The sequence below is a fragment of the Aptenodytes patagonicus genome, chromosome 3 (assembly GCF_965638725.1).
Source record: "Aptenodytes patagonicus chromosome 3, bAptPat1.pri.cur, whole genome shotgun sequence".
Classification (NCBI taxonomy): domain Eukaryota; kingdom Metazoa; phylum Chordata; class Aves; order Sphenisciformes; family Spheniscidae; genus Aptenodytes; species Aptenodytes patagonicus.
Window position 1 is genome coordinate 52,409,215 of NC_134951.1, and position 24,026 is coordinate 52,433,240.

Consider the following 24,026-nt stretch of genomic DNA (forward strand, 5'->3'; position numbering starts at 1 on the left):
CATGATATCTAAACTCCCCTAACAGTCAAATCTGATTATTTTTGTTTTCCACAATCCATCTGTTTTTAAGAAAGTGCTTGACTGATGTGTTAAAGAGTTTCTGTATTAGCAAAAAACAGTACTTGCAAAAGGCAGATGTTCATATCTGAATAACAATATTTAAATTAATGGCAGTAAGATTTAAACAGAAGTGAGATTAGTGACAGTATAAAAGTTTCAGATGACTCTACTAATCATATTTCTTGAACGAGAGAGGATGGTTGCTATATAACTTTGCCTGAAGTGAAATATAAAATACAGGGAGAAAAGTTTTTATATCAAAGATCAGAAAGTTAAACAAATGGAAGAGAGATCCAGTTGAAAAATCTATCAGCTAAGTCACTTACATTTATAAATATTCATTTATTAGAAACGCAGTCACTGTATGCCCAAACACCAAACAGACATTATTAGCCTTCAATACTACAGAGGTGCAGAGAATCTAAAAGACAGCTTTGAAAATACGTATTTACATATGTAGAAATAGTAAGAGTTGGCAAAATTACAAGGACTTAATGTCATCCATAACAATAATCTCAGTACACAAATTAATTAAGCAACAAATTAAACCTCAAACATAAATTAACAACTAGAGCGTGTCACATTATGCATTTAATGTTCAGAAATCTCTCACTGAAATTGTTCATGCTTTTAAAGCGTCCTTTAAAAAAGACTGTTAGAGGGAAACACTTGGAGAATTGTCATTTCCTCCATTAAGCAAGACTGGAGATCCTTTAGCAATCACTGAAATTAATCCAGATTGATAACTGCTACATTAAAAAGCTGTTAGTAACTCCAGTCATAACTTGCTGTTAATAGACAGTAACTGCTGAACTTTTTAATATTACGCAGTTTTAACTAAGGATTAGTCCAGGCTGAAATTTTCAAGGCTGGGCCTCTTTCTTAGGCTGAGACCTGGGGGCAATGTTCTTCAGACAACCAGAAAAATTAGTTTCATCGTGCTGGCATCTTATAGTCATTCTCTGAAACTCAAGTGCTGTCACGCTTCAAACAACTTGAAATTTCGCATGGATCTTGATGTTAGATGTGTCTCTTCTACCCACCTGACTCTATGAAAATGGTAACCAGGATGGATCACAGAGGGTAAAGGGCACTGCTGAAGTGCTTGCAATCAACATATGCACTTCAATGCAGCATAGCTTTAAATCAGCATACACAAAAAATATGGCCAATTATCACAGAATAAGAAATAATATCTACAAGTAACTTGCAATAAGACACAGTGGTCACAGCATATGGCCAGTTAAAATGGCGTTCCCACTGTAGAACAGTGGGCAAAAGAACGAAAAAGATCCACCCTAATCTTTAAATTTATCAACAGAAATATGTTAATAATAAGGAAATACTTTGTTTCTGTATTTGACACTGATGCAACTGCTATCAGAGTACTGACTCCAGAATTGGGTATATTTCAAGAAGACTGTGGAGAGCACTTCAATAACAGAAAGAATTAATGCAAAAACGAGGGAAAGCTTGTTTACATTCAAAAAGGAAATGGTAATTCATGGCTTTTATCTTCCAATATCTTTTTAGAAAGTCAAAAAAGTGAACAAACAGGTGTAGCCATCAGGGTAGCATACACACACCATTTTTTGTCTGGACTATTAATGGTTTCTTCTTAAAGCCACCTAGTTATATAAATAAAAAAATGCTTGGAATTTAATTGTATCTCTAGCTCTCTGCAAGCAATACCAATTTGCAGCTTGCATAAAAATGTGTCCCATCCTTGAGTTTGAAAAAAAAAAAAAAACACACACACAAAAGTGTTGTCTATTCTCAGTGGTTCACCACTGTCTAATAACCATATGAACCATAGAAACGATGCACAGCTAGATGTACCTGGGCAGAACCAACCATAGCATTAACTAAGAGACCAAAGACTCCCCAGCTGATGTATCGGCACAATAGAAAAACTTTAGACTGGAAGTGCCTTTGGAGGGCAAGCTTTGGAATCTAAGCTCCTGCCCCCCCAAAAAAAGCCATCTACACAAAGTTAAATGAGTTTGCTCAAGGCCTTGCCCAGTCAAGTTTTGACTGTCTCCACGGGTTTCCACTCAACCACTTTCACTCCCCCCGCCCTAATATCCCATCAGACTTCCTCCTGCCGCAACTTGTAACCGTTTTCTTTTGTAATTGCCCAACTCCACTGCCAATGGAGGCACGTCTGAGAGGAGTCCGACTCCATCTGCTCTAGAAGCCTTCCTTTTAGGTAGTGGAAAGTGGCTATTGGATCCATCTTCAGCCTCCTCGTCTGCAGGCTAAACAAGGCAGTTCCCCCACTCTCTTCTAATACAGCATATGCTCCAGCCCCTAATCATCCTAGCAGCACTCTGCTGGACTCTTCTGTTTGCCCGCATTTCTTTTGTCCTGGGGTCCCAAAGAGGACACAGCATTCTTAGTGCAGCTTTACAAGTGATGAGCCAAGGGGAAGAATTACTCACCATCTGGCTATATTCTGGGGGGCACAAGGGCTAAAACAGCTCCCTGGTTAATCTTCATTTCTGCAACACCACACAACAGACTTTTCATTCAGCTTGTTGTTCACCATTACCCACTTCCACAAAGCTGCTTCCCAGTCAGTCCCTAGCCTGCCCCGATGTATGGGTTTTTTCCTGTCCCTGGTACAGGACTTTGCACTTGCATCTGTGAGCTCTGGGAGGCTCCTGCTTGCCTACTGCTCCAGCTTGTCACCGTCCCTCTGAATGGCAGATCTGCCCTCCAGTCTATCAACTGCTCCCACCAACTGCGTTTAACTGCTACACCCAGAAAGGAGTCTTCTCAAAATTTAGTATCAATTCTACTTCCACATTGTTTCCAAGAAAACTAAGACTCTACATGCACACATAGTTCTGCTGACTGGTGAGCAATTTTAACCAATTTTATAAAAAGTAAAATTTTGTGTGGTATGCTTCAAGCATGAAGCAGCTTTGTTGATGAAAGATAAATATTTTAAACATTTCAAAACTAACTGTACCATGCGATTCAGAAACAGTATTTACAGCTGGTTACTCTAATTTCTCAGCTATTTAAAGACCTGTCTCTAAATGACTTTAGGCCATCTAAACTCAGTGTTCTTATTTTTGTACAATAAAAACACAGATAATTACGATTATCAAGGATTTCAGGAAGACTCACACATATTTGACTACTACAGTCCAGTGCCAGTCTTTTTGAGAACACAGTTTGAAATACTGGTATGGCATTATTAAAACGTAAGATTTTTTTTTTCTTTTCTATTTTACACATTGCCACCACCCACAGTTAAAATATGGCTGCTATTAAACACTTAGGTTACTTCAGTATTTTGACAGATCATGGTGTGTAATACAAATCCACAACTGAAGAGGGCACACAAATTTACTAGTCTTTTCAGACTATCTTCAGGCACGAGTAACTATCAGATATAGAGAGATAGGACCTTAGGAACTGTTTTGACTTAATGTAAGTGACAGAAGCTAGCTACAGAAATACATGGAAATATTCTTCACGTCACAGATAGCAAAGTAACAACATTCAACATGAATGTACATATCTGAAGTAGTCATAATTTTGCCTTGTAATTACACAACAGTCATTACCTGAAATATCTCCACTGCATGATGTGCCTGTTAATCTTACATACCCTCCAAATTCACATTCAGCTGGCGTGTTACTACATAATACCACAGGAAAGCAGTAGAGATTGTAAAATTTGAAAGTAAAAAACAAACAGGTTTTACTTGGCCTGTCCATGCTAAATAAGACATGGAATCACTGCAAAAGTAAACATCATGCTAACTAGCTCAAGTACTAATAATAGTCAAGTACAGTGGTATGGGCCTCAAGGTTGGCTACCTAGGTCTGTCACTCCCTTTGTAGTACTATTATCATGTAAATGAATTAAATCAATTCAGCTCTGCCTGCCTATATGCACTATAACAAATTTCCAACAGCAGTGTTTACAACCAGAGAACAATTAGGAGAAACTTCCTTATGTATAGTTAGCTGTAAAGTCTAGTTTAAAAAAAAATATTAATTCACAAGCCACACTATAAATTGAGCTACGGATGCAACCCAAGAAAAAAGCAGGGATCCCTCCCCTAATGCTGTACAGTGAGGTTTGAGATCAGTATAATTAACACATTTACTTTTATGCTATAACTTATCTATTAGTTTTTATAGCAAAGTAGTGTTCTGAAGATAAAGAAATAAAAGCATATTACTTAAGTTTTGCAGGTTAACAGGACATTTTGAAAACTGTATGACAAAGCAGCATTTCACTCTTCAGATTATCTATCAGATCCAAAAACGCCTTTCCCCCCCGTTTTCTTTTAATACACACATGGGAGCCATACCTTACCAACATTCTTTTCACTTGTTTAACGTACTCACGAAACAGAAGTTTCACTTTAAGTACACTGTTTCCTTAACACCACCTCCATTCACTTCTAAGTCATCAATTTATCTGGAAAAGGTTCACAGGAAGAAAAATCATCAAGATGGGCTACTTTCTTTCCTTTATTCAAATATGAAAATGCATACATCCTACCAAATTTAAGCTTTCTGTGTAGCCTAAAAGCAGGTGATCTCAGTAGGTATTGTCACTTAAGCTAAAAAGAAAGCTCTGATGACTATTAAACAAAAATGTGTAATCAATTTTTGAAACACATAACCCACAGGTTATGTAGGAATAGAGCAGCAGGGCTTGTTACAGACGTCCCTGAGTAAGTCAAAGGGAAAAGGACTCCTGACAATTTTACCCATCCTCCAGTTCTCTGCTCCAAGTCTAGATAGCCTGACTATTTTAATACCTTCTTTGCCTCTGATTATGCTCTGTTTATATACATGAAAATAGAGCAGCATATCTCCATATAACTCTCTAACCTGCTTTGCTTTCCCTGTACTATGCTTTTTCTAAAATACAGCTTTTCTAAAAAGTTGAGGAACCTTTATATTAATTCGTCTGTCAAATTCGTGAGTTTACTAGCAGAAAGTAATTTAGAAGCATTTAAAATTGCAAAGTAAAAAACCCTCAACAACTAAAGAAAGTTAATTTTAAAAATGAAGTCTGTTTTTTAGAGGTAGTTTACTTTGAAATTTAGTTAGACCTTATACATCTTTCAGGAAATGACATATTTTGAGGTGGAGGGGAGGAAGGAAAGCAGGAGGCAGTAAAAAAAAAAAAAAAAAAGAAGGTTCTGCATCAGTTACACCTAAGTAAAATAGATTTAGAGAAATACAGTCAAAGATTCTCACAATCTGAATCCAAGTTTACCAAATATCTGAAAAAACTACAGAAGACAGGAGCAGTGGAAGTAGAGAACCAGCTTATGATTTGGGTTGAAGATGAAAGGCACACCTGCTTCAGCAGGAAGTCTGGAAGGTGACTATATTTCTGAAGAAATGGTAACATTCCAGGAGGAAGAGAGTCAAAATGAGGACAAAACACAAAGCCCTTGAAACTGCAACAGGCATATAAATTCAAATTCTCCAACATACATGAATAGATTATATGGTTGGCAGACTACCTGTGCCAAAGATGCAGAGACCTCCAAGCTTGCTCCCTCAGAGTTTAATGGTTTTCATTAGACACATGGACATCTAACACAAGATGGTGAAAACACTATAAAGCATCTCTCTCTCTCTCTCTCTCTCTCTGTCTACCTATCTCTAGACAACCTCTTCTCATGGCAGAGACTTCAGTATAAAGTAGCATTGTGAGCGCTGGGTTACATTTTGCTTTCCTCCCTTTTCTGCCTTCGTGCAGTTCATGCCCTCGTTTGAGACCCACTGATTCTCACCGGCCTCACGAACACAGCAGCTCTGCTCTGCCCCTTTGTTGAAAGCGGAGCAGAGAAAGCCAAGGGGGGAATTCAGGCTGCCATCAGTTCCCCACCTTTGCACTGCGACGAAGGGCAGCTATGCAAGCAGGCACCAGGCCAGCACTGAAAAGTAACAAGGCAAAAGCCAGTTTCGGGGAGATGACAGTTTAGAATCATGGTACTGCACCCATACGGGTGGAGCATTAGTTTAGTCATTTGTTCAGAAAGGGTAACAAGCCAGTAAACACTGCAGAACTAACACTGAAGTCTAGGTCACAATCCATTACCAGAAAAAACACAACCAGTCATACCCAAAACAAAAACCACCACCACCACCACCAATCATCCCTGGGAAGGCCTGCTCTGATGCATCTGATTCATTCTGCAGGTCCAGCCCATCTGAACCTAGCCCCAGCTCAGCACCAAAACAGCGCTGGGCTGATTTTGTGCAGAGCTATCTGAATCTGTCTACACCACACCCCCAGGTTCCATAATATCAGCAACCCCGATGTTCGGTGTATGCCATGCTGTCTTAACTCCAGAATAAGCAGGTATTGACACTAATTCTAAGAAAACTTGATGCATTTCCCGAAATTTTTAACTGCCAGCCCAGGAAGGTAATGACTTTTTTTTTTAATCCTCTACAGATAGAACGTGGCAAGATATTACCATTTTGGTAGCAATACAGGGAAGAAGAAAAAATGATGGCTTTGAGATTTAAGAACTAATGGCTTGTTCATTCATTCTCCTGTTAAATTCCTGAAGATTTTCTAAGTACATATTGCCTAATTTAAGTTTCAAATGACCAGCTGAGATTACAGATTTGTTCAGCTGCCAAAGCATGATCATCTCGGACTGAGGTAAAGAACAGCATTGCTCCCACCAGTTCTCTACAAAGAGGAGAAACATACATATCAAACCTGAGTGGGCCATGTGTACACAGCACAAAAGAGATGCTGATAATGTATGACGCTGTTTCTTTTTGGCAGTTCAAACATTTCTAAACAGGAATGTGATAACCCAGAAAAAACACAACTTCTGCCCTCAAAAACCCAGAGCTGGTTTAGATATGATTTAGAAAGAAATGCAAGAAAACACAGGCCTGATTCTGTCAGTAAGACAAGAAAGATAACACATGCATTAAAAGATAAAATATTGCATATTCTGAATGTTTGCAGGATTTTTCTCCTTTAATAAGAACACTTCAATATGGCCACTTAACTTTTAGTAAGCCCTACAGTATGAATGAGCATTACATTCTTTTTCCATAATATTTTCAGTAAAATAATGACTTCATTATATTTTATAATATATAAAGAAACCTTAAAAGTGGCCATGAGTTTTTACTGTTTATTTCCCCCCCTCATGTATCAGAAACATCAAGTCTAGTCTTTGCTGGTTATAAAGGATGCCTGTGAAAATTTCAGGGTATGGTTGCTTATGTCTCTCTACAACTGATGAAAAGCAGCTGTGTTAAATCTAAAACCCCTCCTTTATCAGAACCATTACATACTGAAGTTATAGATATCAATTCTTTGAACCATGCAAAAAATATAGCTCTCCCCCTGAAAACAGTTGAGATTTCATTTGATCCTGAGTCATCACTAGGCCCACAAAGTCTTAATGTTTCAAAGCTGAAAGCCTTTGTTTTTCCACACAAAAGGCAAGAAGAAAAAACCACCCACTTGAAAATCCTCTTTATCCATGATAAAAATGGCCATAACACTGTTAAAGCAAGAACAGTAGTAACATTTTCCATCAATTCTGACCAAAGAATTTTAACAACTCTTACAAAGGAACAGAGGTCAGTATAGCTATATAGCCTGCCTTTATCGCTTCCCTACCACAGTCAGACACCCATGACGCTGGTCAAAATTAGGGCAACTCAGATGTACCCCTCCCAGAGCAGTGTTCTAGCTAAGAAATACCTGGTTTATGGATAAAAATCGGCTAACTGAAGTCTGAAGAACAAGCAAAACCACAGTACAAGCAATAGACGGAGAAGTATGTTTACCTTCCTGATTTGGTAGCAGATTAACACAAAACCAGAAATGGTGGGAGGAGGGACATAAAGGTTGTTATGAATACATACCAGCTGTTACCAGCACAAGATTTTGCCACAAATTCACTATTACAGCCCTTCCCCTAAAACTGAAAAGTTTCTCATGCTACCTGTTCAAGTACTTCCTTCTTAGCAGAAACTTTTATACCAAATTACACTTGTAATTGGTAGTTACATTTCTCCAAACAAGCAAAATTGGATTTTTTCCAAAAACATAAGTTTAATACGTATCCTGTAAGTATTGCTATCACTTGTTAAACGAGTAACACTTCCCATATTTAAGAATTGAAGAAAATTTTCTGAAGTTTCACAGAAAAAGAAGACTGCAGATGTATCATTACTTACAAGGCAGTTATCACAAATGCTACTTTCTTTTCTTTTTTGTGGTCATTCATTCTGTTTCATAAAGAGGTTTAAAATTATTACATCTCAAATGAAAGCCTATAAAAACATACTGAAAGATACAACATGCTTAAAAAGAGTTTTCTTGGTTTCACAAGCTTTTCTTGTTTCTCTTTTATGAAGAGCTGAGAAATTAAAATTAGCATTTGAAAGTATTCAAAAGATTGTTTAAACTTCTCATTTAGGTGTCAGATTCCACAGGTGCGATTTCTCATTAAATACAGTGAAACCTTCTTGAAATCAACCTTACTAGGCAACCTCTGTTATTAACATTATAAAGCAAAACAGTAAAATTCTGGTTTCCCTACAACTGAAGATACTCTTAGACAAATAATCAACTAAAAGATAGAGCCTAAGATGAGCACAGAAAGAACACACTGCGTATCTGTTCTCTTACCTTACGTATTGAGGGTATCGAGGTTCTATAACTTCTGGTTAAGAAAAGAACCTTAACTCATACCATTTCATTGCGTAATCAACTCTTCTGCCATTATTATACTCATAACTCATTATACTCATATTATAACTCATGTTAGAGGTCTTTTAGTTTTAATTTTAAAAAGCATTAATAAAAAGAGCACATAAAGTGCACTGCTGGGAACACTTGAGCACTGGGACTAAGTGACAGGATTTCTTTTTGCAATAAAGCTAGTAATTCTTGAAATAGAAAACAAAATTATGCTGGCACAGCATTTTGCTTCTCCCGAACTAAACTGCTTGCAAGAAAAATACTATTACAGCAGAATACCTTTTTTCCACAGAATTATTAAAATTGCAGTTTAAATTGACTTGTAACAATGTAAGCTTTAAGGAAACATCTGGTTTTATACCAATTCTGACTTTCAGTGGACCAGAACTCTTTATTCAGTTAGTTTGCTGGCTAATATCTATACAAAACAGAATCTCTCAAGAAGTACTTTGAATTGAACCAGATAAAGTGCAACTTCTTACCTGATAAATTTTGCAGGCATGTACTGCATCCCTCAAGATCTTACCACTCAAATGGCAAATTAAGATAATACCTCAATTTCTAACTCTCTCCCAATTACATAAAAAATAGAAACCAAAGCTTCTAATAAGCACTCAACCTTCAAAATTGTTACAGGAATTCCTTTAATATGAAAGGCAGTACCACTAAACCAATAAAAAAAAGTTTGGAAAACCCACACACTCATTAAATACACGTATTAAACCCAAACTAATTTGGAATCTCACTGTCTAAAGCAAACATATGCCTCAAGTCTTCTTCAAAGCTTCATTCAAAGCTTCTCCTGTTTCATTTAATTTTCCATATAAACAGAATTAACATCTTCCCATGTAAGTGTTTAGTATTTTGTATCTCAACATAGAATAAACATCTTCATGCTTACAGCTTCCGTAAAATAAATTTACCAGTAATAACATAATGACAGCTTCAGGAGATGACGAAAATGCATTGAAAGTGGCATTACCACCCATTCCAGGTAGCAGTTTCTGAAATACTTAGAAAGCTTTTCAACTTACAGGCCTCTAAGAACCATGATAAGAAAGAAGAGACACTAAAACCAAAAGAAGTTATATTTTTGCACTACAGTACAGATTCATGACATCTGTGCAAAGTAAGAACACTAATTATTTTAGAACATCCTGTTCTGAATTATTTTGCTGGCTTTTTCAAGTCAACACTTATCTATGCAGAATCTTTGTGAAAGCCATGGTAATATCAGCAACAAAAAAATCTAAATTTGGCAGAGGGAAAAGTAAAATTATTAATCTACTGGGCAACTTTATGAAAGTTTAGCTGTATTGTTTATCAGTGACAATCCTTAAGCATAAACTAGAGACAACCACCTTTTTTACTTCACAGGCCAAGACAGTTAATACTGAACAACACTTACACCCCAGGTGTCTCCCAAATAAAGAACATCAGTTGCACAAAAGTACACTAGACAACATTTATCTATTTGTTTTGTTTTGTTGCTAGTTTTGGTTTGTTAAGACAGAGTCATGACCCAACTGAGTTCCTCAAATAACTCAAGCCACATTTGGATTATCACATAAATGGTGACTTCTGGGAGAGGGGAGGGGAAAAAAAAAAAAAAAAAAAAATCAATCTTTTCCATGACATTAGACTAAAATTCTGCAGAACAATGACATTTTATATCCTGTATCATGACTAAAATTTGAAGAAATTATTTACTAGCATGCTAGAGCTAAATATAATTAATACTTGATGCTTTGTATTTACCATTCTGTAATCCCATCCACAGTTGCTTATGATCCTTTTTTTGCATCTCATTGATGACTTGACTTTTGTGCTTTAAAGCATCTGCTTCTTTTATACAAGCCATAAAATGAGCTTCAATCACATCCTTAGAATGGCAGTGCAGAAGATCCTTTTCTGGAAAATTCTATAAAGAGAAAAGATAGATCAAGAGAAATAAATGCATCACACATCTTAGAAGATGAAGATTAAATGATAATTTTAATCAGGTTTATATTTATACAAAAGCAGCACACTGGAATCTTCTACTTATGGAAGAAGGTAACAACCATTCTCTCACTCTGCTGACAAGAAAGGTTTTACAGTGAAAAACATTTCAGGAAAAATAAAAGTTGAACAATTTTCTGTAAAACCAGAAATTACTCTAAATCACCCAACCTCAACTTGATAAATACATTTAAATACATCAGTGGATACATTTAGGCCCTTACATCCAAAATTCAGGAAATGAAGAGTTCTAACATGTCTTCAAGCAGATGTTCAATTCTCTGGCAATGAACAGGAGAAAAGGGGGAGAAGTAAGTGACAAGCACCCAATTCCTACTGACCCTCAAAAGCAGCTTAGCATGCATTTCTATGCAGGCCTTTGAAAAATGTTTCCTCCAGGTATCAACATCCACATATATGAACTATAGCATATATGCCACTTACAAACATTTTTCCTTAGAGATACTGGAAATCCTTGTCAGCTCCAACTTTACCTAATACATGTGCCTATTGCTAGCCCGTGTGACCTGATTTCCTCTCTCTTATTCGGTTAGAGTTGGCGCACTGCATTCAGCATTGCAGATGCACAGTTACCATTCCTCAGGTGACTTTTATCCCCTCAGTAAGTGACAACTACCTTTCCTAATTCATTTATTGAGGAATTATAGTAGTAAATCTTGTTCAGGTACAAAAAAAGATTTCTTTGGAAATTAACTAATCAGAAGTTCAGCATTGTATAGGTATACAGTTAGGGTGGTTGTTCTGCTAATTTTTCTTTTATCAACACTTAGTATTACTTGCCATATTACAATAATACAAGCATTCCGTATCACAACCTTTAGTTTTCAAAGATTTAAAAACCCAGCATGTTTTGTACCCTCCTTATTCATCTTCTTTTCACAGCTTATGACCGTGCTGAACAGTGCAAACCCCCAGAGCCAAACCAGAGTGGCATCATTAGTACTCCCCTTCATAACAAGAGCTTGCCATGTATTTTTATACTTTAATTCTCATCTGTTATTCCACAAGAGGACCCTTCCTCTTAATCCATTACAAATTGGCTATTTAAAAAAGCTTTTGTGAAGGACTGTCAAAACCATTTTGGAAATATAAGTACATATAATGGGATATTTTTCAAAGGCTTTTACAACATAGTTAACATGTCACAGTAGGAGCAATATAATGCTGGAAAAACCCATACCTTCCCTCCTCCACATAAAACCAGGAAAAATAGTGAAGGCTGCTTCAAACTACAGGAACTCAAAATATCCAAGAACTACTAACAGTTGGCAGTATGAAAGGGAGCTGGGGATTGCCTTACCTGAAGGAAATTCTGAGGACAAGAATGATAGTTCCCTCCTCATTAGGTTATTGTAAAGAGCTGGAAATTAAATAATGGAATTTCATATCATGATTCCTCCTTATGACAGTGAACCCACACTCTGGAAACTGTGGAGCAAAAGGATGAGTATCTTCCAAAAACGGAAGTATAAAGGGAAAAGACGACTGCTAATATCTTTTCCACAGAAGCATACACGGTTTGGTGTTAAATTCACAAAGGGAGTGCTATTGTTACTTAGGACTGATGTATGTAGAGCTGACTAGAAATCTAAGGACAGAGATAAAGCTTGTTTCTCATACGAGGATGGCCAAGTATAAAGACATTAGAGAGGACAGAACAGAACGGAAAGCTCTCCTTCTAGGGTAGATCTCACTCCCTTTCTCCCCTACAAAGCTGAGTGTCTCAGCATAATTGGGCCCAAGATGAATGGAACACATTACTGGGATTGTTACTCGCCAGCTGATGTGTATAGGCCTGTAAAATACCTTTAGAAGTTTAACTTACTTGCTCAAATAAAAGTAGTAAAGTCTGGTAACCAATCCAGAAGAACAGAACAGTCAGAAATAGCATACTTCGAGATCAAAAAAGTTCTTTACGTGCAAGAATTCAAAGTGAGACACTGGCATCCCTCAAAAAAAGATGAAGCAGTGGAATGTACCTAATGCCAAGTAATACAGGAACCTGGAAACTGACTTTCACAGTCAAAAGCTGAAGTTTTAGCTAAGTTTATGAAAACAACAGTTTTGTTACAACTGGTTTGTTACACATATGTTGAAATATACTGAACTGCAGGGTCTTTTTTTGGACATTCCTGTCTTTCTACAGGTAGGCATCTCCCTGCTGACTTTCTTCCAATGAATTTCAAATTACAGGGAATGTCGCTCCCTGGGGATGTGTTCCAGACAACATACACAGTGTGGTCTGCAAAACAGCACGGAGATATTTAAAATTGGTCAAAGCTAGCTAAGCTAGTGGAAAGAATCTAGCCACAGTAGTACAAAGGTATGGCGTGATTCGTTTTCCCAGTTTCTAAGGGATAACACTGTGGAAGACTGGAAAACACTCCTACAATCTCAGTGCTGTCGACTCTTTTCTTTAGAAGAAAAATACTGACACATTTCTACGCAGTACTGTGAGTAGAAGCTGAAAAACCTAAACATGAAAGTGATAACTTAGAAAACAACACTGCTGCATCTACAAGGGGCAGATGAAACAGTTTCACCTACGTGAGACTACCAACAGAAAATATGGCATCCCCACTGATTCATAAACTAGGACACAGAACAATAAGTTTTATACTTAAATATAGAACATGTATGCTTATATTTTTTTTTTTTTTAATTCTACTTGCATTCTTTCTACTTGTGGAAATAATGATCAAATGTAAGTAACTTTATTCAGTTCCCTGACGAAAGAGACAATTGTAAACAAGCTTGTAGCCACCCCTGGCTATGCAACTATGACATTTGCATAAAGTTTTAATAGATCCCATAAACAACTTTAATTCAAGTACTCTTATTGGTGATGTCTTACTCCCTCCATGTTCTGTATCTTCGAAAGAAAAGTTATTAAGAGTTGACTCTGATTTTCTTAGCTCAAGTAGTACTGGTTTTGTTTCACATTACCAGTAGACACTTGCAGCACAAACTTGGTCATAAACAAGCAGGTATCATCTGTACAGACAGGAGCACTAAATGACCTCTCACATAAAACTTCGAAAAATATCGCAAGTAATTTCAACAGTCTGGTTTCATAACTCCATTCCACCCATTCCTAATCTATTAGTTCTAGTTCACAAAACATCTGTTTATACTGTGACAGTCTAGTTGCATTAGGCCACGTTTTCAGAAAATTACACCAATAATACGGCGTTAGAAACTGTAAGGAACATATCCAGTGACAGGGGGAGCATCCATGTATTTGTGTTTAGTTACCATCAGTGGTCTTTTTTTCAAAAAAGATTAATTTTAAAAACCCCTCATTTATACTTCTGGCTTCCACAATGTCTCCTAGCAGTTCCACAATTTATCCATATGCTACATGGAAAAGTACTTCCTCTGCACTCCACCTGACCTGATTTTGAGCTAAGAAAACCAAGACGACAGCTGTTGTTATACTAAAACAGATGCAGTCTCTCCTCCTCTACATCAGGTCATGGGTGGAAAGGCAGGCACCAGCAGATAAGGGCTTCAGCAGAAGGAGAACACTGGCCTTTCCCCTGGCACACCTGATTTCCTCTCCTGCTACCATTTCCAGAGCAGTTCACCACCTCATATCTACCGCCCAAAATCTGGAGAGTTGGTTACCACGCTGAGAAGATGAATAGTGCTAAGCATGCCACAGAGTAGCATGAGATGAGTTTACTGGGAAGGGATAGAGTTTCCCTCCTCCCCATAAAGCCACACCTGGGTAACAAAACCAACTTCCCAGACTACGGCTTCTCATGATTCTCAGACCTTAGTGCTCTGTTCAAGCTCGTCCTTCTATGACTATTTAAGGCAAGTGTATTTCAACTTTACTAGAGATATAAATACATGTTATTTTATTGCATACCAGAAGTATAAATAAATAAACTGTTTCTTCAGTGCAAACAATAAGTGTATTTATTATTTGTTCTGCATATATAACAGGAGGACAATTACAAGTATCTGTCAACTTTCAAACTTCTGCTGAACAGAAAAACTTTTTTCACGTTTTTATCTTTAAACAAAGAAAACTGATTGGGGGGAGGGGTGGGGTGGGGGAAGTTAAAAATCACTCCTTACAAGATGTTCTTGAGATATCTGTTGTTGACTGCATGCTTTGGTAAAAGAAAGGAGAAAGCCATAACAGCAAAAGTTAAACCCCAGAAAAGTCTAATACTGTTCAATTAAGCCAAATAAAAATTATGGCTCTTTGAAGAATAACTACACACAAATGAAAAGAATAATCCAGGCAGGAATCCCACACCTAAACTATTTAGCTGTAAGAAACTAACACATGAAAATGTCTTCAATATTTTTATATACTTTGATATACTTCAGTTATGTTTTGACTTTAAGGATTAAAAGGGGTTTATTTAAATAAACTTTCAGATTACATCAAAAACAGGAAGAGAGATTAAGCAGGTGCTTAATCCAAGGTGCAATATTTTTAAAAATTAAATTACATCAGCTTTTAAAATAATACTGCCTTAGCAGTAAATTGTTTCTGCTGATCTTTAATGTACACCTTTGAGACAAACTTAAATTAGCTGATCTTTTGGCAAGCAGCAATATAAGGACATTACTACATGAAACTGAAAAGCACTGTGGTGCTGCAACTTATTTCTCAAGATGGCTCTACTTCAAGATGGCAACATCCACACACTGCCACTGTTAATCTCCCAGAGCTCTCAGAACGTGTAACGATTAAATCATGATTTATGAAACTAGACGCCCTACAGTTTCTTCAAAACACTCTGGAAGTTTCTTCATCCCAGCTCTTTCTGACACATATCAGACAGAAGTGTAGCAATTACAATGGTGTCAAAAACATCCCCAACTTCAGATTCAGTCAGTCAGTCATTTTAAAAGTTTCAACATGTGGAAATAGATATCATAAGAATGTATGATTTCAGTGCACACTTCCAAAAAGAATCAGACTATTCCTGTTAGCAAGGCCTTTACTAAAACATCTTCAAGAAAAGAACTGTTTGAATGAAACTGCTTCCCAGAATGCTTTTCATTTAATCTCAAATCTCACACACTAAAGTCAAGACTATCAACCTAGTGTTTTCCTTTGCAATAGTTTTCTTATTGCATTGTTTCTTTTACAATGGAGAAATTAAAGTTTCAAAGTTAAATACCATGATTCCTAGTTCTGATTTTGACTTCAAAACATACCTGGGATTATCGTCTCAATGCATTTCAGAGCATGAAAGAATCCTGCACCAAAGCTAACCCTGCGCAAGTACTCTTCTGAGCAAAGATCAGTAGCGCTATGAAGTCATACCTAATGGTTTTACAGTGTGTAATCAAAATAACACCTCTCCTGTGACTAAGCTGTCACAAGACCAAACTCACTTCACTCAGTTCTCTAAAGGGGACCCACATGAAGTACAACGGCATTCCCTGACTTCAAGGATTTTTACAGTATCTCATATCCATGCTCATGTGCCTAAAAGGATGAGCACTTCTCAATCTTCCCAACCTTCAGTCAACTCAAACTGACTGAATTAAAAACATTATAGAAAGCTCTTCCCTTATATCCACTCAATTGCACTGACATAGTCTCATAACTTATCTTGAAAAACAATTTTGGATTTTCAGATTATAATAGAATAATTTTCAAGGGAAAGTCATTTGAAAGCACATACAATCTCATGGAAAAGAGCTGTAGATTTACAGAAAACTTTAGACGATTCCTGAAGAATGAACATTCTCCCCTTCACGTCATACCATTCACTTATTTATAAAATAATTATGAAGCCTTTTCCTAGCTTCCAAATTTCATGTAATCCCACACTCACTTGTTCTTAACTAAAGATGTATTTCAATTTTACCTTGAAATGCACTGTGATGCTCCAAGGAAGGGCTGTATTTGATGCATGGAGATCAAACAGCAAACCAATTGGGTAATGCCTAAAAATGAAGAGATATTAAATGAACATAAAAGCTGTGCATTTAATTCTACATGCAACAGTTAACATACCTGCATTTACATGAAAAAAATAGCTGTTTGACTCCCACAATTAACATTCATTATTGCTTATTCAGAAAAGTTATATAGGCAGGTATAAATGACTGACAGTTTCCAGCAGAATCAAGTCTGGAATTTGTGTGTTCAATATCTAAACCAGTGGTCTCCAAGCTGTGCCCACAAAACACTGCTAGTTTTGCAACAGCATAAGTGGCCTACAGCTGCTCTGTGGAATCCTTCAAAACAGTCTTTTTAGTTAAAAAGCTTGATAATGGTAGGAATAGCTGGTCTGACAGAAAAGTATACATGCTTTCAGATATTTAAACGCCATGGGCTTATACCACATTGACCCTTAACATCTCTTCCCTCTCCCACCTGCCTGAAGCCACTATGGAGAATGTAGTAAAGTGAAAAAATGACATCTCTGTAAAAGGGCTGAAAGAGGATAGATCAAGATGAACTCTGTATCTTTACTATCAAATTAAGAAGAATGGAAGGGGAGAAAAAAGATTAATTGGAGTTTTGTATTTCAGTAGTATTCTGGATTAAAGGAGTTACACAAAGAAGCTTCTTCCTCCAAATATTCACTTCTGTCTTATAGCTTTGTCTCCTTTAAATTCATTAGAAGATACAGCCTCCAGCAATATAAGGAATATGTATCGCATACACAAAACTTCCACAGGCACTCTAAAAAAGTCTTTCTGCAATTTTCTCACAAGCAGACACTGGCAAAATTTTTGAGAAAATTTTTTTTTTTTTTTTTTTTTTTTTGCATTCAGCATGCCAAGCTCCATTCTCCTATCTTTCAAAAACCTTAACTAAAAGAGCCTTACTAGCTTTTCATCCTACAAAGAGATAAACACACACTTAACTGTAAACTCAGTAGCTTCACCGAATTAAATGGGACTGATCACAGGACACAGAGCCAAGCACGTACATAAGTTTTGAAAGTCCAGAGAGCAATAACCAAGAGCATTGCTCTAAAAGCACCTGTGCCGAGCCAATTTCCTGACCTGCTGAACTCTCACACAACAGTGCTTTAGCACCCTCTACGGGTGAGCTAACCCCAAAGCTAAGACAAAGTCACTGCAACAGCAAAATAAAAACCAAACCAAAACAGTACTACAACACTTGAACTTACCTACTGCATTTGTAACTTCTTAAAAGAAAGAATAGGGGGAAATATCAAGAAAGCATCTAGAACTGTGTTTTCCTGACAAAGGGAATAAAGAATATAGAAAATGCATATCCAGATTTATTCCAATTCACTGCTAATGCTCAAGTTTTTACCACTAAGACTTTTTACTACTAATTGCCAATCATGTCTTGAGTACTTCAACAGGGATTCAGTAAGAGTTCTATGAAAGAGTGGTTTTCCAGGTGAGCTAAGTAACAAAAATCAGATTTCCTTTGATAATTAGATGAACACAAACAATGACTAAGTTACTTTCAATTTATACAACAAAATAGATAGCTACGAAAAAAAAAAGCATCGGTTCTTGGCCTACCTCTGTATTTTCTACCCAGTTCAGATTACAAAATGAAGCTCGTGTACTCAAGCTTTCTTCAGTAAAATCCTTGTGCTTTGCACAGTTGATAGATGGTTTTTAGTTTGAAAGAGGCCAGCCCTAAATTAATTTTGTTCCACAGCAGAACACATGAGATTAACGAAGACAATAGACCATGCGAGAAATTGTTTTCTATTCAGAAGCACAGCTTTCCATTAAGAGTAAAGTTCACAAGAGGAGTGAAGCAATCCCGAGATATAAGATATGTCCTACTTCAAATTCCAGTTCTCACACACTGGCATTTAATCTGAAGCCAATAGAAGCCTTAAGTAATGCCTGTACATAATGCTGTGTTTCACTTATTTTTGAGATATAGTTACAAGCATTTTTTAAGGGTCTGGAAACAATAGCACTCCATATAACAATATCAAAGCTATTCTTTATATTTTCCCCATAATAAAACCTGGTTTCTTAACCAGGATAGAGAATTAGAGGAGGCACAAAGAGAGAAGCTGAGAAGAAAAGAGGACTTGTCAATCTGTACATGGAATAAAAAACACCCAACATTTCCTCACTCCATTCTTAAGCAGATACACAGTATCTACCTTGTGCTATGAGCCAGTATTCCCTCATTAAAGGTCTTGCTTCCAGTGGTACTATTGCAATAGTGTTTCTGAACTTCTGTTTGAAAAATAGGCATTGCAATTAAAGAAATACACAAATGGCCTCTAGAACCTACAGTAACCAGGACAACAACAACAACAGAATTCAAAAACCCAAGAGAGCCAGTTAAAGATTTGCCCCCCTCCCCTCCCCCCCCCAAAAAAAAGAGAAAACAAACAGAATAACAGCTAAGGGAAACGTCCAGCCCAGAAAGGTATAATTTTGAAAAAATATGACTGGATTGTTGAAATCAAACTGGTCTTAACTACAGTGGGAGCCAAGGACAGGCAGAATGTGCAGAACTTTCTCAAAGGAAATAATGGGGGGGGGGGTCAAAGAGAAAATGTCTAAGAGACCACAAATCTTTTTTTACAAGTTGCTAGAATAATGATTGGTTCTGGAAAGTCTTCAATCTACAGAAGTGTAAAAGCACCTTGACTTCCAGCCATTGTCAGTTTATTACTGCTTTTATTACTATACAGAAGGTGGTTTCAGAGTGTGAGAAAAGTCCTGGAAAACACCACGTTAAGTACTTAAAATCCTTTCGGAAGTGACAGATGGACAGTAAGGAAAATTAATTACTACTTTTCCTAACAATTTCTTTCTGAACCCAGGACAGAAAGTGACAGCATGATTTGGTAGGTTGTTTTCAGACCAGAATAATTTACTGTGGTAATTCAGTAAGACATGTCACATGAACTGATAAATCCAGGACATAAAAAATGCTCCAGAACTGTCTGGGGTACTTAAGTGTATCAAGTGGCCAAAATCTGGTGTTTAGGTATTTCTATGAACAAATGTCTCATTGAGGGAAATTTTGGCCACATTGGAAAACAGCCTCACCTTTTCATTTAGTATTCAGTAAGAAATAAATTTTTCTTAGATCTTTTAAGCAAACACTAGCATTTTCAAACAATATGTCAGCTATGCCTGATCAAATGGTGCTTTGACCTTTTGTTTTCCACTGACTCCTGATTAGGAAGGGTCAAGCATCCATCTCGTTGGTACTAGAGAGACACCTATGCAACTACCAGGGCTAGAGCACAATCCACAGAAAGGGGATGGAAACTCTGCTGAAGGCCATGTGCAAGTGCTCACACAGGATGGTAACAAGCTATAGGGTGTCATCCCCTAGCATCTGCTGAAGAAACCACCCCTGGCACATCAGAGGCCTTCACTCCAGCAGAGCTCCTGAGAGAGGATGCAGCTCTCCAGGTCTCAAGCTGCCAGGAGAGCTTGGGACCTCTCCTAAGGGCTGGGGAGAGCAGAGGACATGTCCTTGTCTAGAGGAGGTGCGTGTTAGTGGAGGAGCTATATCACCAAGTTAAGGAGCTGCAGGTCAGTGGGCTGCACAGCATCAGGGAAGATAAAAAGATTGATGGCATCTTCACAGAGACCTTGCAGAGATGAAAGCCTGAACTCCCAGCTGCACAGAAAGAGGGTCTGCAGTCACTGGAGTGGTAAATGGAGACTCACAGGATGGGGAAGACCGGAGTCTTCTGACCTCTGGCAAGAGAAGGCAGGCTCCTTCTCCATCCGCAGCCAGTGCCTCAGTGGCAGACAAGGGGCTGGAATTTCCAAGGAAGCATCAGAGCAGCCTGAACAGCATATCCACACCAAGAGGAAGCAGTAGGAAACTCCCTCCTACAGGGGAGAGAGCCCTCCCCCATCTGCCAATCTCACTTGCTACCTGTGGAGGTTTGCTGCTTGTTAAGAAGTTGCAGACAGACTGGCAAGGTTTGTCCTGTGCTTCGATTATTAGCCCTTGCTGTTCAGCCACACGGGAACAAATTGCAAGTGCTGCAAGGGAACTCTTGAGCGTATCAAGAGTCACTATACAGCTCCAGGGGCAAGCTGGCATCTCCACAATTTCACCATTGAAGGAGAAAGGCTCAGAGAGGCTTGAATGCTGGTCAATAACTGCAGGCCAGTAACTGGTTGTGCAGCTGGTGTGACAAGGACTTGGCTTCTACAGCCACAGGACACTCTTTGGAGATAAAGGACTGCTAGGGAGAGATGGAATCCACCTAAGCGGGGCAAAAGTATCTTTGCCTTCAGGTTGGCCAGCCTGGTGAGGAAAGATTTAGGCCATAAACAACAGGGGTGTGAATAACAACCCACAGACAAGTAGAAATTAATGGACATGGGTGGAAAGCAACTGGTGAAAGGTGACAGCTGCAAGGGAGATCTCAAAATGATAAAAGAGAGAAGAGAGTCTACCACAAGTGTATGTACATAAATGCACACAGCTTGGGAAACAAGCAGGAGAAACTAGAGCTCCACATGCAGTGACATAACTGTGACAGTGTTGGGCTACCTGAGATATCGTGAGACAGCTTGCACAACTGGAATGCAGTTGTAGATAGATGGATGCAAGCTGCTCAGGAAAGACAGGCAGGGCAAGATGAGGGAAGAGGGTTGTCTTCCATGTGAGGGAGCAGCTTAGGTGTATGAAACTTAATGGGACAGACAACAGGCTGGTTGAGATCTTGTGGTTCAGGATCAGAGGAGAGACTAGTAAGGGCAACATCATGGTGAGTTTGTTACAGGTCACGCAATCCAGGTGAGGAAGTAGATAAAGTCTTTAAACAACTCAAGAAGTTTCTGCATCACAGACCCTGTGTGATGTTAATCTTGGACATCTGCTGGAAAAGCAACATGATGGGACACAAGTAGTAAAGATTTCTTGATACCGGCATTGGATGGACCAGAGCTGACCCACAGCTGAATCTGCTACTTACTAACAAGACAAAAATAGTTCTGGATGTGATAATCAGTGGCAGCTTTGGCTGTAGTGACCATGAAATGGCAGAGTTCAAGATCCTGGAGAGACTGATAAAGGAGAGTAAGCAGAATACAGACCTTTGACTTCACTCGCCACTTCCTCCTGGTGCCCCTGCACAGTTGAGGCTCAGCCACCTCAGATGCATCATTGGACAGAGCTTTCAGTCCCTCACCTGCAGCTAGAGCACTGAACCTATCCTGTAGTTACAGAAATGCAGGTGGAGAAGGAGCCTTCCTCCTACTGCCAGAAGTCACAAGCTTCCAGCCCTTCCATATCTTAGGAGACTATTTTCCAATCCAATAATCACAGACTCTGCCTGCATCTCCTTCAATGTAGTTGTAGGTTTAGGATCCTGTAGCTGCAGGGTCTCTGAGAAGATTTGATCCATTTCCTTTTGTAGTCTCTGATGCTGCACAGTCTGATGACCTCTTCCTGCAGCTCCTTAACTTGGTGACACAGACCCTCCCCCAGCACACACCTCCTGCTGGCAAGGAGACCATCTTCCCCTGACCCACCAACCTCAGAGGGAGGTCCCAGGCCCCTGTAACTCCAGACCAGGAGAGCTTCATCCTCCTCCAGGAGCCTGGCCTGAGTGCTGCAGACCATGAAGTTAAAACTATGTTTCAGACTTCCTCCAAAATCTCACCGGAAAACAGAAGAGCTGCAGCTGAAGAGAGATACACTGCATCCCAACCAGGCATGAAACTGCACAGACTGTAAGCAATATGACCTCACGGTGCGAAGTAAATAATTAGAATAAGCAATATTATTAGCAAGTTCTATTTGATTCCGAATGCAGAAATTATACTTAAAAAGATTAAGCATTAATGCTCACTATCCTTTCTCTACAGCTACTAATTCAATCTAATTCTCGGTTCTGGTATTTGGGTCTTCCCTGGAACGAGCTTCAGCTACTTAGGGGATTACCATTCTCCTACAATAATGGTTTGCAGACAGCATTTTCCTTAGAAAAGCAATTCTGCTGACATCAGTGGAGCTGTTCCTGGCAGAATATGCTTAGATTTTCTGAAAGATCAGAGCCTTAATTAGCAGATCATAATTACACTGTTCATTTTCATTTCAATGTTCAATGAGTTTACTAACTCTTCACTTAATTTTAGAGTTCTAATTTATATTTTTACTCTATACCTATATTCTATAATTTTTTTTTATTTTAGTTCTAGTTTAAACATCATGGTATTTGGAAACTTACAGAAAATACAGATCTATTTTTGGTTCAAGTAAAAAGCCTCTTTCCTTTCTTGTTACAACTTCAGTGAAAACTTAGAGTTTCCTCTTATTATCTACATAAGATTATGAACACACTAGGACAAACTTGGTACCTTCCTGTTTATTTAGACGGTATCCATGACTCAAGGTCACTATGGCACACCAAGAAACCAATTATTGTTAAAATTCCAGATAATTTAAATGGATGTCTAAAGCTGGTTTTGCCAGCCAGTTTTGAAGAAGTGAAAAAAGCTAGTTTTTATGGTTTTCTATTTACATATTTTCAAGGTTTACACTAGGTTGGTCTCAAAGAAACAAAAGACTAGAAGAAATCTCCTGCATCACCAAGTCTAAAGGGACTCCATGATGTGATGCTTGCTAATCACAAAACAATCCAGGCTCAAGAAGCTAAAACAGTCACTGGTAGCTTTCTTTCCTATTATGATACAGGAAATAAAGAGATATAAAATCTCTTCAGCATTAAAAATACAAAATACTTTCTGGAGAGCTGATGCTATCTATACTGAGCTAGCAAACATTGCAGCTGTCAAAATGTTTTCTTTAAAACTCTATGGCAGAAATAGAAAGAAACAAAATCGGATGAACAGTATTTATGAAAACTAAGTAAATGAAACAATGTCAGTCTGATTCCCCAACCTCTCAGAAAAAAGAAAAAAAGGACGATACTTTTAGTAGACCATAACAGAACAAAAATAGAATCAACAGCAATTAGTTCAATAAGCTGAACTAATCGAATTCAACAAAAGCCTATGCATCAGTATTAGATTATCTGTTTTACAGTGCAAGCACATATCACACCAGTGAAAAGTGAAGGTTACGCACATGTTTTATTATCTTTAAGCATATATCCTATTTGCATTCAGACTCCAGAAACAACACTTCCTATCTGTGTTATTAGGTGTCTTTTAAGAAGGTAGAATAAGCTAAAGAAAGATATATTTGGTGATTCTACTGCAAGAAACAGTAAAGCCAATTTTGTGTTACAGTAACAACTAGAACAGAAACAATAGGTGCAGCACAATC

General features: G+C 38.0%; 1 protein-coding gene across 2 annotated transcripts in view; it reads right to left on the reverse strand.

Annotated features, from left to right (window-relative positions):
• The window catches only part of ATG5 (autophagy related 5), an 84,645-nt gene that overhangs the window by 51,653 nt on the left and 8,966 nt on the right, over positions 1-24,026 (reverse strand). For both annotated transcript variants that reach the window (XM_076333323.1, XM_076333324.1), the window contains exons 4-5: positions 16,660-16,738; positions 10,553-10,715 (exon numbers count right to left, since the gene is read on the reverse strand). In XM_076333323.1, coding sequence (XP_076189438.1) covers positions 10,553-10,715; positions 16,660-16,738 — 242 coding nt within the window. The remainder of the gene's footprint in view (positions 1-10,552; positions 10,716-16,659; positions 16,739-24,026) is intronic.